This window comes from Lissotriton helveticus, chromosome 1_1, assembly GCF_964261635.1.
Source record: "Lissotriton helveticus chromosome 1_1, aLisHel1.1, whole genome shotgun sequence".
NCBI classification, from domain to species: Eukaryota; Metazoa; Chordata; class Amphibia; order Caudata; family Salamandridae; genus Lissotriton; species Lissotriton helveticus.
Window position 1 is genome coordinate 352,599,284 of NC_136057.1, and position 16,839 is coordinate 352,616,122.

The 16,839-nt window shown below is 42.5% G+C and overlaps 1 protein-coding gene across 2 annotated transcripts in view; it reads left to right on the forward strand.

Moving 5' to 3' along the window:
- The window catches only part of USP18 (ubiquitin specific peptidase 18), a 204,968-nt gene extending 191,952 nt beyond the window's left edge, over positions 1-13,016 (forward strand). For both annotated transcript variants that reach the window (XM_078673597.1, XM_078673596.1), the window contains exons 9-11: positions 3,003-3,134; positions 10,542-10,591; positions 10,774-13,016. In XM_078673597.1, the coding sequence (XP_078529723.1) occupies positions 3,003-3,134; positions 10,542-10,591; positions 10,774-10,822 (231 nt within the window). In that variant the 3' untranslated portion in view covers positions 10,823-13,016. The remainder of the gene's footprint in view (positions 1-3,002; positions 3,135-10,541; positions 10,592-10,773) is intronic.
- The last annotated feature ends 3,823 nt before the right edge of the window (positions 13,017-16,839 follow it).

The window sequence follows — 16,839 nt, forward strand, 5'->3', positions numbered from 1 at the left end:
ACTATCAGTTCAAAGTCCTACCCTTCGGGGTGACTACTGCCCCCAGAGTGTTTACAAAGTGTCTGGCGACAGTAGCGGCGCACCTCAGACGGCAGAACATACATGTCTACCCCTACCTAGACGACTGGCTTGTTCAAGCGAAGTCGGACATACAATGCGCCGCGGACATGTCCCACACTATTCACCTCCTTCACAGTCTGGGATTCTCGCTAAACTACCCAAAATCGCACCTTCAACCGGCCCACGTATGGCAGTATCTAGGCGCGACAATAAACACCCTGACTGCTATGGCTCAGCCAAACCCAGCCAGGATCAACAGCATCCAGTCACTAATCCAACGGTTCAGACCGCAACACTCCCTACCAGCGAGAGTGTTCATGCAGTTGATAGGCATGATGGCCTCCTGCATTTTCATAGTCCCGCACGCGAGGTTGCACATGCGTCCTCTCCAAGAATGCTTGGCAAATCAGTGGACACAGGCTCGGGGACAACTGACGGACCTAGTGCTGGTGACCGGTCGGGCATACAACTCTCTGCATTGGTGGAATCCACACAACCTTTGCAAGGGACGACCGTTCCAAGAGCCGGTGCCACAGATTATCCTGACGACGGACGCTTCTCTCCAAGGATGGGGAGCTCATGTGCTCCACTACACTGTGCAGTGACTGTGGTCCGCTCAACAACAGAAGTTGCACATCAACTACCTGGAATTGATGGCAATCTTCATGGCGCTAAAGTCCTTCAAGGTACATTTGTGCAACAAAGTCGTGTTGATCCGGACGGACAACATGACAGCCATGTACTACATCCAGAAGCAAGGAGGTACTCACTCACCACAGCTGTCTCACCTGGCTCAGAGCATGTGGAAGTGGGCCATTCAGAGGAACATTTTCCTCATGGCAGAACACCTCCCCGGCAAGGAAAATCAGATGGCGGATCTGCTCAGCAGGTTCAGCCATCAAATGCACGAGTGGGAGATTCATCCATCAGTGCTCCACCCGTACTTCCAGCAGTGGGGTCATCCACAGATAGACCTGTTTGCCACAAGGGAAAACTCAAAATGCCAAAGCTTTGCCGCCAGGTTCCCTCATCCGCAATCGCAGGGGAATGCGATATGGATGAACTGGTCAGGCAAATTTGCGTACGCTTTTCCCCCAGCGCCTCTCATTCCGCTGGTGGCAAGAAAGCTAAAGCAACACTCGATGACTCTCATCCTAGTTGCTCCAACATGGGCACGCCAACCATGGTACACCACGTTTCTAGAACTTTCCGTGGTACCGCATCAAAGGCTGCATCTCACACCCAGCCTCTTGACGCAGAGCCATGGCGACATTCAGCATCCAGATCCGCAACAGCTCAATCTGGCGATCTGGCTCCTGAGGTCTTAGAATTTGGCTACCTCAACCTGCCTCCTGAATGCATGGACATCATCCGGGAGGCAAGGAAGCCCACGACCAGAGCTTGCTATGCTGCAAAATGGAAGCGGTTTGTCATTTACTGTACAGACAACAATATCAACCCGCTAGATGCATCCATTCCTAACATCATCTGCTATTTGTTACATCTTTACAAATGCAATCTGGCGTACGCTTCCATTCGGATACATTTATCCGCCATAGCGGCTTACCTCCAGAATAGGCAGCACCTCTCTGTTTTCAGGGTGCCTGCCATTAAAGCCTTCCTAGAGGGACTGAAACGAGTCATCCCTCCTAGAACTCCACCAGCTCCTGTGTGGAACCTCAATGTGGTCCTCAGTAGGCTGATGGGCCCACCTTTCGAGCCACTGCACTCCTGCGAACTTCAGTTTCTAACGTGGAAAGTGGCTTTTCTCATTGCTATCACGTCGCTCAGGCGTGTTAGTGAGCTGCAAGCGCTCACAATCCAAGAGCCATTCATCCAAATACACTCTAACAGGGTAGTGCTCCGCACTAACCCCAAATTCCTTCCAAAGGTGGTGTCACAGTTTCATATCAACCAAACTATTGACCTGCCTGCATTTTTCCAAAACCCGCAAACGGTAGCAGAAAGAATGCTTCATACATTAGACGTTCGGAGGGCGCTAATGTACTACATTGACAGAACACAACCCTTTAGGAAGACACAACAACTTTTTGTTGCCTTCTCAGCACAACACAAAGGCAACCCCATTTCCAAAGCAGGAATAGCCAGATGGATTGTTAAATGCATTCAAATCTGTTATCAAAAGGCTAAACGCACTTTAACAATACCCCCAAGGGCGCACTCCACACGCAAATTGGGGGCCTCCATGGCTTTCCTGGGGAACATTCCTTTAGAAGACATTTGTAGAGCAGCCACATGGTCTACACCACACACATTTACCAAGCATTATTGCGTAGATGTGCATTCCAAACAGCAAGCAGCTGTAGGACAGGCTGTTCTCAAGACACTTTTTCAAGCTTCTGCAGCTGGCACGGGCAACCGCCCTTAATGGAGGGACTGCTGTGTATTCTATGCACAAGATATGAATTTAGCAGCCCACATGCCTCGAACTGAATATGCTACTTACCAGTATGCATCTGTTCTTGGCATGTAGGGCTGCTAACATTCATATCGCCCGCCCTCCTCCCCGGTGCCCGTAGCGGCTGCAGACACTCTCTTGCATTCATCATTAGCATGGACATCCTGTACACTGTTTCACTCCATCTCTGCCACAATGGCTAAAAACAATCTGGGGATGGAGTCGATGCCCATGCGCACTGTAGTCCAGGGGAGGAGCCACCTATCTCGTGATACTTCGAAGACTCTTCCAGGACAACAATGTGCAATCATCCGGCCCCAACACTAGGCGGCGATCTATGCACAAGATATGAATGTTAGCAGCCCTACATGCCAAGAACAGATGCATACTGGTAAGTAGCATATTCATTTTCTACCAGGATGTGTTTATTGTATAGTATTCTGAGTGTGCGTTTGTCTGTACGACTTCTCTATCCAGTGGTGGAGCTGTTTCTGTAAATTCTTGAGTGCATTGTATCTTTCAGGCAGACTGGAAGTATGAATTGTTTGCAGTCGTTGCCCATTCAGGAACCCCCATTTATGGCCACTACTGCTCATACATCAGGAACATAAAGGACCAGAGATGGTACAGCTTTAACGACTCCAGTGTAAGCAAGGTGAGATGCATTTTTTAATCTGATTTCCCTTTCTTTTCCAGTCCCACTGAAATATGTATATCACTATTTCAACACACAGAAAACCTACAACTTAGCTTTTTTAAAGGGCGCTTGCCAATTTTTACCACTTCAGGACTCATTGAATCTTTTACCGTATTGTTTACAAATGGTCTTTGAGGTCCTACTCAATGGGACCTAAGTACCTGACCTTAATGATTGAAGGCATCAATTTGCTGTGATATGCCCAGCCCTCTGATTCAGTGGCTCTGAATGCAAGTCTTGATGGTTCTCTCCTAATAGAGTCACTGGTGCAGTTGAAGGTTCCTTCAGTGTCTCCATCCTGAGCCATTGTTAACTGGGGTTCATGTGTCAGGGCAGGCGAAGTTTACGTATTGTAAGTTCTATTTGGCTCATACATTTGTAGTCTTTTGAAAGGAAAAGGTATATTAGTGGAACAGGATCCACTACCTCTGAAGATAGCTATATTTAGGAGTCAGTATCCTGAGAGTCCACCAGTCGATGTCGATATATAGTCTATTGGATAGGCTAAGCATTTTGTGGGCAAGAGTTGAGACCCGACAGTGAGGTTCTGTGTCTTCTATAGACTGTAGACGCTGCCATTCCAGATAAGCCTGGGTGAGCAACTGGTGCAAGAGTTGACCAGGTTGTTGTATACGGCCACAAAGAACCATGTTGTGTCCTGCCTGATTTTTCCAGAGGCCAACTGGCAGATGGTAAGACGTCGATGGATTGACTCATAAACTTTAGTGCAGTAGCCAACAGGTTGGAAGCCTTCTGGTCAAAGACATATGGCTAGTCAACAATACTCATTGATGAGAGGATTTTGGGCAATCTGGAAGGAAAATTGTGGTAGGAAAATAGATGATTTTGAGTGGATGGTGTGCTATCTAACCACAGCCAATCCTGAGATGTGGTCTTCGGTACCTTCAAATCTCATCTCCGATGTGCGAGGAGGGCATTCCAGAGTAAGGAGCCCAATACTCAAATTGATACACCTGCAAAGGTTTTCTTGAGCACTTATACTTAATATTTTTAAATTTCAATTAATAGATGCTACACTTGGACACACAATTTAAAAGTACATTATAAGGCTATAGTAATACGTTATGTTGTTAATATGTAGGTGCCAGCATTTATTGGGAGCTTAAGAAATGCTAGTACTGCACTGCACCATTAAAAGTCATATGATGCCTTGCAATGGCATATGAAGCATGTTAGAGGACCATCAAACTGTCCTTACAAGGTTAAACGGGCGATTCTAGTGTCAATAGAAAACAGGAATTTATGGATTAGGAATCATGTGTTGATATATTGCATAAACAAAGACATATTCGGTCCGACATTGGGAAAATCCTTGTATTGATACTTCTAATTGTTCACCAGATACTTTGTCATACAAATTCATTAAGACCTTTCAAATGATTGAAACTATCCATGCTCTTTACCCAGGCTTCTCTCTGGCAGAAACCAGCCTTCATCAATACCCATTAATACATAATAATTCTTTGTTTAAAAAAAGTCTGGTTCAACTCTGTCAAAAAGCCTTCTGTCTTGTTGTCAATAATCACAGTATTTAGTTCTGATTATTCAGTTCATCTAATACATCTAAAACATTGTTTCTAGGGATTTCTGATTTTCTGCTTTCTTTTTGCACACATACTAAATTTACTATTAAATTGTTATATGTAAAGTGCACTATCAACCGCAAGGGTATCCATGGTGTGTGCCTATTCCTGCCTAGGATAGGTTACTTCTGCTTCAGAGAATTCTTTATCCATTGGTGAATTTCTGCCCTTCAATATTCTCCTTTGTTTCAATTTCTATTTGGAATAATTTTGTAAACTAAGACCAAAGTTTGAGATCAGTCCACATGATTATTCCCCACCTGTCAGCTGCCTTTATCACACAGCTCTTAAAGACTTTTCCCATGATCCACAATACAGTCAGGGGCTGTGTACTGGTTAATATATAAGTAAATTTTTATTTCAGTTAATAAAACCACAACACATTCTACATACCATTTAAAGTGCATAATGACTGAAAAGTGCCTTACGTAGGCGTAATTTTAGCCCTCGCAGCCCTCCTGGTGCAGGGTGCCCCCGAGTTTTGGTGGTCCTCCTCAGCAAAGTACAGTGGGACCAAAGTGGTCAGTGGTGGGCAGTGGGCAGGAGGGTCTCCCTGTACTTTTCAGTGGGGCCCCCTCAAGTTTTGGTACGCCACTGTTCCTAGTGCCAACATTTTGTGCTTTGAAATCTTATTTCAAAAAGCCTTCTATCTTGTTGTTAATAATCACAGTATTTAGTTCTGATTATTCAGTTCATCTAATACATCTAAAACATTGTTTCTAGGGATTTCTGATTTTATGCTTTCTTTTTGCACACATACTAAATTGACTATTAAATTGTTATATGTAAAGTGCACTATCAACCGCAAGGGTATCCTTGGTGTGTGCCTATCCCTGCCTAGGATAGGTTACTTCTGCTTCAGAGAATTCTTTATCCATTGGTGAATTTCTGCCCTTCAATATTCACCTTTGTTTCAATTTCTATTTGGAATAATTTTGTGAACTAAGACCAAAGTTTGAGATCAGTCCACATGATTATACCCCACCTGTCAGCTGCCTTTATCACACAGCTCTTGAAGACTTTTCCCATGATCTACAATACAGTCAGGGGCTGTAGTACTGGTTAGTATATAAGTACATTTTTATTTCAGTTAAATAAAACCACAAAACATTCTACATAACATTTAAAGTGCATAATGACTGAAAAGTGCCTGTACAGTGGCGTAACTTAAGCCCTCGCAATCCTCCTGGTGCAGGGCGCCCCCGAGTTTCAGTGGTCCTCCTCAGCAGAATACAGTGGGACCAAAGTGGTCAGTTGTGGGCAGGGGGCAGGAGTGCCTCCCTGTACTTTTCAGTGGGGCCCCCTCAAGTTTTGGTACGCCACTGTTCCTAGTGCCAACATTTTGTGCTTTGAAATCTTATATACAAATACAAGGCTAAGATTTAAAGGCATATTTTTTTTAACGATACTGCACGCCTAAAAACCTAAAGAATATAGATTGTCGTAATTCATAAAAAATGCTTTGATAAAATAGTTTAACATTTCCATACATTTAAAGTGTATATCCAGCCAAACAACCATGCTATACAGGCCACCTAGTCTGATGTTTCTCGTGACCTCCCATGTTCTTGGAGAAGTCACTTGTCATCTTTAGTCTGAGGAGTTTCAGTGTGTTTTTTAGGTTTCACCTGCTGCTTGTGAAATCTATTGCATTAAATATAAATCTTAAAAGGGGATTGCATTCCGCCCTTGCTTTTCATTGGTCCGAGTGGTTGCCACTTACTTTTTCTCCATTTTTTTAGGGCTCGCCTGGCGTTGCAGCGCGAAGCGCTGCCGCTAGCGAGCCTTATTGTCGTTGTGAAGGCCTCCCAAGTGGTACAGACCGGTGCACGAGCAGACACCGGTCTGTAAACGCGCGAGCCGCAGGGAACGCCAACGTGCACGCTCACGGCGTCACGCTCCTGCCCTCCCGCGTCTCTTCCACGGCGCGATCCAGGCCGACTTGCGGTGTGCGTGCTCCAGCGTTTCTGTGGCCATTTACTGCAGCATGGTACCAACGGGCTTTGGGGCTGCACGACTGTCTACCAGCTTCTGAGGCTGTTTTTGTTTCTGCGGCAGCACATGTGGAATCAGGACAGCGGGTCCATTTATGCTGGAGGCAGACGGCATGTGGTAAGTGAGTGCCGGGGAGATTTGTTTGCTTGTTTTCTGCAGGGGCTAAGCATTGCCTAATTTTTTCAGTGTATGCTTTCCATCGATGGGGTCTTTCAGCGTCCAGTTTCCATTTGTGGAGTACTCCAGTGTCCACTTTCCAGACCTGATGTCATCCTGGGTCCAGCTTCCATTGTCGGTTTCCAGCAGCGTGGGTTTGGCACCGCCGTTCTTTTGCAGGCAAAGCTTGCCAGGCACTTCGGACACTTTCAGCGTGGATTTAGCACGACCTTGGCATTTCCCGGGTCTTCCGCAGGTGCATGTGCGTTAGAGGTTGCCTCAGCATCGCTCTGCTCCTCTGGGCACCAAGCTCTGTCTGGCGCTGCACACACTGGTGGCGCGCTTTAACTCCTGCCCGCAGCCCCTCTGTCTGCACCCCGCCCGCTTCCAGTCTGTCCCTCCTCCTACCTCAGTCGACCCAGACGCTTCCTCACCCCCCGCTGTCTCCAGTCTGGCTCTGCCCACTTATTGTAAACACCCCCAGCGTCCATTCTTCTGAATGGGAGACCCCTCCTTCGCCCCCCCTCATTGGATGGGGCAAGCATGCAGGATTTGCATTGGCCAATCGATTATCGGCGAGGAAGGGGTTGCTGGAGAGAATCTGCACCTCTCTCCTCGCCGCCTTACCTGTCACCTCGGATCGCGCGCCACTGTCACCAGCAGAAGGTGGGGAGGATCTGGGGTCGGCTGTGGAGATGGAGGGGGCGGGCAGACGGTTGTCACTAAGAATGGAGTAGGACTGGGAGGTGCCTACACTGGGCATTGAGACGATAGGCAGGGAGGGTCAAGGACTGCTGTCATTGGGCAGTGGGAACTAATTGCTTTGGATAACTGGAATAGAGAGGAGTTTATGAAACGCTAATATTGGCTAAGCAGGGGCAGATCGCATTATAGAGTGCTACTGCTGGCACTGGGCATGCGGGGAGCAGGTGTATAATGATCAAGCTGGGCATAAGAGCGCAATAAGAAGCAGTTAGGGCTGCTGACATTGGGGAATGTGATGTGAACAGAGAGGACAGAAGGGGGTTATATGCTGTCACAGGGAACAGAGAGCATGAAAAGTTTTTGAGGCAGCAGGTATTCAGCATGCAGGGAGTACTGTAGCATTACAGTGTTAATGCTGCATGCTGACACTAGGCAGACAGGGGCCGGGATATGAGCCTGGGCAGGTATTGATCACATGGTGCTGACTCTGGACATGTAGAGTCACAGAGGTCGGTGTTAGGAGAATGGTTGGACTGGGGAAGGTTAGTTATTGAGAACTGATATTGGGCGTGAAGGGGGCAGGCACAGAGCTGACACTGGGCACCAAGAGCTCAGTGAGGGTGATGGGATGCTTCTGCAACTGGAGGGGCTTGGGTAGAGGGTGCCAATAGTACTCAATACACAAGCAACTGGGAATATACTGACCTGACACTGTCCATGGGAGGGAAATAGAGCACCGCTGGGTGATGACAAGCCTACCACTGAGGCAGTGGACTTGCCGAGGGCAGGCAAGATCACAAAGTGCAGTCACTGGACATGTATTTACAAGTTTTATATAGCGCTAGCTAGACCCGTGGGTATCAGAGCGCTTTACATACACAAGGAAAAACAAGTTGCATTACATATCAGGACATACGGCTGCATAAAGATATAAGCCAAGCATTATAATTAGGCATATATTACACAACAGGACATAAGGACAAAGTCTCTTAGGTTTTAGGAGGGAGCTAAAGTCTTGGCTTTTTGTCCAGTAGGTCCGTATGTCTGATCCCTTTTCGCCCCGTTGTCTGTCTCCTAGTTTTTATTAAAGCGTCGGGACACTCCCCGGAGTAGCCGTGCGCTATATAAAATCTTTTTAACATTAACATTAACATTAACAAGGATGCATAAAGATATAAGCAACACACTATAATTAGGCATACAGTGAAGGGAAGGGAGGACGCTCGGGAGGTTGAAACAGTCAAATAACCACCTATCCTTGATGGACAAGTGAGCAGAGAGTCAGTTAGGCTATTGAAGTCTAGGTTGGTTGACTTGGACGGTAAAGTATTTCTTGAGGAGAGAGTTAAGGACTGCAGACAGAGTTCTCGGATGCGGTAAGTGAAGTTTTCAGGTTGCTGACACTAGTCTTGAAGGGGACAGGAGATTTACTGGCCCCTCTGTTAACAAGCATTAAAAATGCAATACGTCTCGCCTTTGATTAAGTTAAAGCCATTTGCTTTGCTATACAATACCATTAGCAAAGCAAATGGCTTTAACTTAATCAAAGGCGAGACCTGATGCATTTTCAATGCTTGTTATTGGGTGCAGCCTTTCATTCCTCGTATGCTTCTCTTATCAGTCTCCGAGGCTCAAGTACTATTTTCATCCACTTGTAGAACTTTTTTATGTTTTGTTTGCCTGGGCAGTGCTTGGTTTCTTATGCCCTTCTATTGTAGGGCTGGTGAGGGGTTGCATTGGCCCCTCGCGATACGGAGATTACTTCAGGTATGTGTAAATGCCAGTGGTTCTGTTATTATATTTCTTAAGGTTGCTGGGGCACTGTTTACTTAATTAGCGGCAACGTTAGCACTGCTTTCCGTGTTTACTTTTATGTTCACGGTGGTAGTGTCTTGTGTTGTCGTTTATTATGGTGGGTGCGGGGCCTCCATGTTGCCTCATGCGCTTTGTTGCATCGCTTTAAGTGTACACTTAAATTTAAGCCACTGCAGAGGTGCTGCTTTCTGTGTACATGCCAGCTAAACATCATGCTGATCTTCTTGGAATCACATCTCTCCAGCAAGCTGACACTCATCAGGCTTCACTCAAGATTCTTATATTTCCAAGTGCAAGACTTCCTTGTTTCAGTCCTGTGTCCTCGCCTTCCCAGCTCTTCCTGGTTGTCACTCCTACCTTCAACGGTTCTGCTTCATAGGCACACTAGTTCTTCAAGGACAAAAAAAGCTATTCTTTGCAGCAAGGAGAAGTCTTGTTTCCAGGGTGAGGATAATGTCAAGGATCAGAATACCTTTGCACGAAGATTGTGAATCTGTGCTTTACATGTAAAGAGAGAAAATAATGTGTTCACAGTGACTTGCCAGAGTCGGTAAAATAATAAAATCTCTTGAAAATGACTCATTCAAATATGCTATATTGGTCCGGAATTTGCTATTTGTTGTCAAGTCACTTTTTGAAATGTATGAAATTGTAAAAGGGCAATTCAATAAATAACTACTTTGCCAGCATATGAATCATATTGTTCGCACCAACCCTTGTCACGAAAAGCAGCATCAACCTCTACAAAAATACACTTAAATAAGCATACTGTACAAAAGATAGCCCTCAACTTACATTGTACCTCACTATTATTCTCTACAAAAACCTGCTATAAGTAGTGGATCCTACAATGTATGGAGCTCTTTACTTTTATGGCAGGTAATACCAATCATTGTGTTTTTCTCAGATATTCCTACAATCTTGTTATTGTTCCTTACTATTTTTACTTTAACATTTTTTAAAATAGAGGAAGGTTTTTTTTGTTTGCTTCTTTTGCGCAGAAACATCATTTCCCATCCACCCATATTCTTCAGGGATGCATGGTATTCTGCTAACGTCTTTTCTTTTTCTACGTTGTATATTTTCACAGGTGTCCTGGGATGATGTCAAGTGCACTTTTGGAAACGCCAACTTCCATTGGTAAGGTCCATCCTCATGTATTTATAGATTCACTTTATGTCCCATGCTTTATATTTCTTCCTAGATGACGTGTATTGTATCCAGATTTGTCTTGCTTGAGAGAAGTACATGAAACCTACTCTTTACATGTCAATATATTGTGTTTCTTCACTTTTGGTTCAGTCTTTTGTTTTGCCTTCCAGGGGTGAAACGGCTTACCTACTTGTTTATCAAAGGACAGAGTCCGACTAAGAGCGTCGACACTGGTAATGCATCAGTGAAGATGCAACACAAATGTACCTGGACAGCTGCATGAAGGTGCTAGTTTCTGTTCATACCATCCTGAATTCCTACCTGGAGATCTGCTTGGGTGCAGAACGGCAGATATTACATGTCTCAAACAACATGTCATGTTCAAGAAGATGCTTTGTGCTTCTCCAACAACCAGAGAGCTATGCTTGGGTGACACCGGTCGCATCTGGATGCTCTCCTAGATATAGTCTTCTGTTTTACAAACCTTGTGGACCTTGTTAACAACAGTGCCACCTGAAGTTGAGGAAGATCCACCTTTCTAAATAATTCCTCAGAGACTTGGAGTGCAGGCATCTTTACCTCCAAGACAATGTGACATATAGGATGGAGTTGTTCCACAATAGTGTCTTCTTACGTATCTATGCAGTCATCTTTCTCTGATTAAACTAAAGCATAGGAATGTGCAACAATCTTCACAAATTGTCTACAAGGATCTGTGTGAGCAACGTTATCATAAAGGCCTCCTGGACCTGAAGAAGTGGTGCTTTCCCCTCTATGCCCTCCAAAAGGGCTTGTGCAATTATGCCAAGATTTCCAAAGTTCTGTTTCTGTGTAGTTGAGTTTAGAATCAAGCTGCTGCATACAAAGTGTGCAGCAGCGCACAAATGTATGTCACTTCCAATAACACAATGTGTACAGCCACAAATTAGTAATAATGATTATAATCAGCTTGAGTCGCAATTGCTCGGCCGTATCTTCGTACACAGACCTAAGTGGCAATAATAGGATGCAGTAATAGAACAGTTATTCTACGTTGCGATATCCTATTTGTAATGAAAGCTGCTTAATTGTTTCAAAAAATGATCCCAACAATATCAAAACTGGGTTCATATTTTTTGGGCAAACCCATTACAGTAATGTTCCCAATATTGGCAAAATTCCAATAAGTACATACCCAATTACCAAAGAATGAGTAGAGTAAAATGCACATTCACAGTTTTATGTTTCACTGGTGTAATAAGTTGCACTTGTGGGCAAAATATGACTTTGCGAGTATGGTAGACAGGTACAGAGCAGAATCAAACTATTCCATTTGCGTATGACAAATAGGAGGCCCCCAAGAGTTGGTCAAAGACCGAAAATTGCAGGTATGAAGACACCCATAAAGAAGCAAATGCCCATAGTGAATTTGTCCATTCACAAATTTAAAGCACCTGATTTACTCCTAGTTCACAACCGACATTGATCCAAGCAGGTACACCGAAAAAAAACTTCCTGCAAAAATAACTTAAATTACCTACTTAGAGACTTTTTAGAAGGTATGGATTCTTATGGTAACTTGTCAAAGAGCAAAATAAGCCATTATGTTCTCAAATGTGAATTTCCTAATACACAAAAATTTATTTATGTGTTTATTTTCTTCGTTATGTATATAGAAATACTATGAATTAGCAAAAACTGATATTTTCCTTCCAGGTGCAAATGGAAATTTGTGGAAGGTATATGTTGGACATTTTCTACTGACTTCTGCATCAGGCCTGGTATGCTATACATACTATTTGGATACTTGTAAAGAACCTCTTCTTAAACAAGGTCTCGCCTAAGCAAAGTATTGGCCTCGTCAATGTTTTTAGACATGTTGTACAGCAGCTGAACTGCTGTAACTTGGATGAGGTGGTGAGCAGAACACAGTGGGAGGAGAGTCACATGAGGGAGTCAAACTCTGGTAGAATGCTTAAACACAAATAAAAATGTAGCACCTAAAACAAAGTAGCAGTGGAATGACACAAGTAATGCGTCCTTGCTCCAGGGAAGTGACAAACAGACGGAGAGGAAGGAACCCTACGGCAGCTGACCAATAAGAAGCAAACAATTTGGTAAGCAATGGGTGGTCGCCAAGCTCACTGTTAGAAAAGTAAAGGTCTTGAAGAGACAGCGCATCCGCTGTGTAGACAAGACCTAAAAAGCTGCACCCTGATAATGAGAGTTAGAAACTGCATGGGTTCTTAGTCTCAATAATTTTTACCTTCTTGTTGGATCTACATCTTTTATTTACTTACTAAAGTTTTCCATTACATTCTATATAGTGCAATGATTATGATGTGATTTAATTCCAGGATGTATTGAGTTAATTTAGTGAGTGAAGTAAAATTCGGTATGTGTTTGAATCGATAAAAACTTTTGGTGATGTGCAGTTTCATGAATACGTGTCTTGTGTTTCCCTTGTGTATTCTTACCCCATCGTGTTGTCTCCATGGTCACATACAACACTCCCCGACATGCAAATGTAAGTTAATTTAGAAAAGTATCTAAAAATCAAGATTCATAAATCTTTTGCCCTTAAAACCAGCCAAAGTTTAATTTAAATTGTACAAATGATGGACTTATCATGTACAATCTTACATGATGCATCCACATTCCCAAACTGTGCTTAACTCCCAATACTTCCAGCAGGTTCCTTCACATTTTAAATTAATCTTTTGTTATCTGCACCAATTTAGTAAACATTGATTTAGAGAGGTTGTGAAAGATTTCAGATGGTTTTCTTTGTAAATTAATTTGTTATGATAAATTTGCATTTAGGTGCTTTTTTGCAGTAAGTTGAGGTTGAATGACTCCATCATTATGTACTTTAGGAATTCACACGGGTGAAGCATTTGGGCTTATATTAGATGGTTTACAAAGACATTTCTAAGCGCCGCATTTGTTAGGCATTGCTCGATCAATTTGTCAAAACAGGAAACAATTGCAAATGGGGTTGTTCAGCTCCCACCCCAAAATTATATTACGTCACAACAGCAGAGTACAGTTTTCAAGACACTTGTTCAGTAAATTCAAAAAATATATTTTTTCATGGTAGGATACCCAAATCTACCTTTGCAATGTCATCTGCAAAATAAAATCTGTTTTAGCAAATTCTGGATACATGTCCAACCCCCGTTTGAATTCCAAAGTTATTTTGGAGTCCTCCCCTCCCCTAAGAACAGAAGAATGAACTGGTCCAATTTTGAGGCACTAGAATCAAATCTGCTTTGTAATATAAAAACAAAAGTACACTGTGCAGTACTGGACTCCTAATATAACAATACACTGGGTTGGCAGAGGCCTGCAGGGTTTCAGTCAGCACACTTCACAAAGGCCCTTCAGTTTATCAGGGGTTGTTCATGTATTTCTATATGAAGTGAACAAAGCACAGTAAGGAGAGATGCTTTCTTATTTAGCATCCAGTAAGAAAAAAAGAGGCAGATCTGAAAGTGTGCGCCCAATTAGGTTTTTTATGTACGCCTATTACCTTAATTTCCCCATCTTTTTAAATTGGACCGCCCACAGTAACAAGCACTGGCATAATCAATCGAATTGGCTTTTAATGTGCCAATGCATATAAACAAACAACATTCACAAATGGGCTGTATGAACCTCCACCTGAGATCACCTATAGATGAAAAGCTGTGAAACTCCTGCCTCCTCTCTACAGACTTCAACCTACAACAGGCAGTTGAATCAGACATGAAGTAACCATTACATTGTGCTTGAGTCTCATGCAGCAGCAACAGTCTACCAAAGTGATGTCCTTCCTACTGCCCCTACTTTCTTTCTTATTAATTGTTCTAATGGCTCTTATTATTATTATAAAAAACACGCATAAGTAGCCTCTGTAATCACCTCAAAATAAGAAAAAGAGTCCTCAACTATGGTGTAATCACCTCCAAGAGATGGGAAGCAAAAACAAGGGCATGAACTTCATTCGAATGGATGTATGACGTTAAAACGCATACTTTTACAACGACTACCATTACAACGAATTTTTTACAACGCAAAAACTTTTACAACGCATACCATTACAACGCAAGATTTTACAACGCAAGTACCTTTACAACGCATACCATTACAACGTAAATATTGGTAAGTATATAATATTTTTTTTAATATAAATTATTGTAAATTATTAAAATATAATTAAATTTTATTTAATTTTATTTAATTAATTTAATTTAAATATAATTTTAATTTATTTTTACAAATTAACCCTGTACCCCAAAAACCCAAAACTGACCCTGAACCCTAAAAATAATTTTTTTAATTTAAATTAATTTAAATTATTAAAATATAATTAATTTTTATTTAATTACATTTAATTAATTTAATTTAAATATAATTTTATTTTATTTTTACAAATTAACCCTGTACCCCAAAAACCCAAAACTGTCCCTGAACCCTAAAAATACCCCTTTACCCAAAAACCCAAAATTAACCTTGAACCCTAAAAATACCCCTTTACCCAAAAACCCAAAACTGACCCTGAACCCTAAAAATACCCCTTTACCCAAAAACCCAAAACTGACCCTGAACCCTAAAAATACCCCTTTACCCAAAAACTGAAAACTGACCCTGAACCCTAAAAATACCCCTTTACCCAAAAACTAAAAACTGACCCTGAACCCTAAAAATACCCCTTTACCCAAAAACTGAAAACTGACCCTGAACCCTAAAAATACCCCTTTACCCAAAAACTGAAAACTGACCCTGAACCCTAAAAATACCCCTTTACCCAAAAACTGAAAACTGACCCTGAACCCTAAAAATACCCCTTTACCCAAAAACTGAAAACTGACCCTGAACCCTAAAAATACCCCTTTACCCAAAAACTGAAAACTGACCTTGAACCCTAAAAATACCCCTTTACCCAAAAACTGAAAACTGACCCTGAACCCTAAAAATACCCCTTTACCCAAAAACTGAAAACTGACCCTGAACCCTAAAAATACCCCTTTACCCAAAAACTGAAAACTGACCCTGAACCCTAAAAATACCCCTTTACCCAAAAACCCAAACATATAATATTTTAAAAATAATTATATACTTACCAATACTTACGTTGTAATGGTATGCGTTGTAAAGGTACTTGCGTTGTAAAATCCTGCGTTGTAATGGTATGCGTTGTAAAAGTTTTTGCGTTGTAAAAATGTCATTGTAATGGTAGTTCGTTGTAAAAGTTGCGTTGTAATGGTTGTTTCCCCATTCGAATAGTGAAACACCACCACCACATTTGTATCGAGCAAGCAGCCAAAATTGTGTTCATGGAAAAAGTACATTTAGTACATCTTAGAAATTATACTGCTGGTAACTAAGGTGCACAGCAGAGAAACAAGCACACAATTCACTTGAAAAGGAGTTTAAGCATTTTTAAGTAGTGCTCTTTTTCATAGTTTCCTTGAAATAAATCTGCTTAAATGTTCTTTTGGTGCCTGGTCATTTATGAATGGTAACCTAGGAACACTTAGAATGCTTAAATGCCATATTTAGGTTCTGGTACATCTGCTTCTACTCAGTTGCAAACAGATCTTACTGGCCAGACTGGAGTCAGTGATCGCACACTAGTTTCTCTAATTTTGAATGCCCTAAAAGAGGGCGGTTTCTCCGAGTTACTGCTCTGCACTTACTATTCATTTTAAAGGTTAAGTGTCTCCTCAAGAGGGTCCCAGAGAGGAGGAAAAAAACACAAAGGGCAGAAAAAAACTCCTTGGCAATATTGGTCATTTTTTACTGTAGTTTATCAGTAATGCCAGGGTTGAAAAGCAAGGCATTAAAACTACCCTGAATCAAGGTTGACACCCAGCATAAGGCTTTAGGAATAATAATCCAAAGAAATCCTGCAGAATAAAAATGCAGCAAAAATTCAGGGTCAAAAAGAATCTGTTTGCGTGTTGAACACAACAAGAAAATGGGTGAATGCCTCACGATGCAACCTTCTCTGAAAAAAGGGTTTCTCACATATGCTCCAAGCAGTGAAATCACAGGAAAAAGGTCTCAAGGTCTGTTGGAGCATGAGGGTTAACTAGCAGACAGATTTGAATCAAGCACCGCCCTTCCAGCAGAGTCTGCCCTTGAAGCACTGGAAGGCACACTTGTGCAAGCTCCAGGGGGAATGAGGAAACTGAACAAGGAAAGAAAGGGAAGGCACATTTCATCAGTGACTGGTACAAAGTAATGTTAAGTCTTGGTTCCAGTCGGGCTTT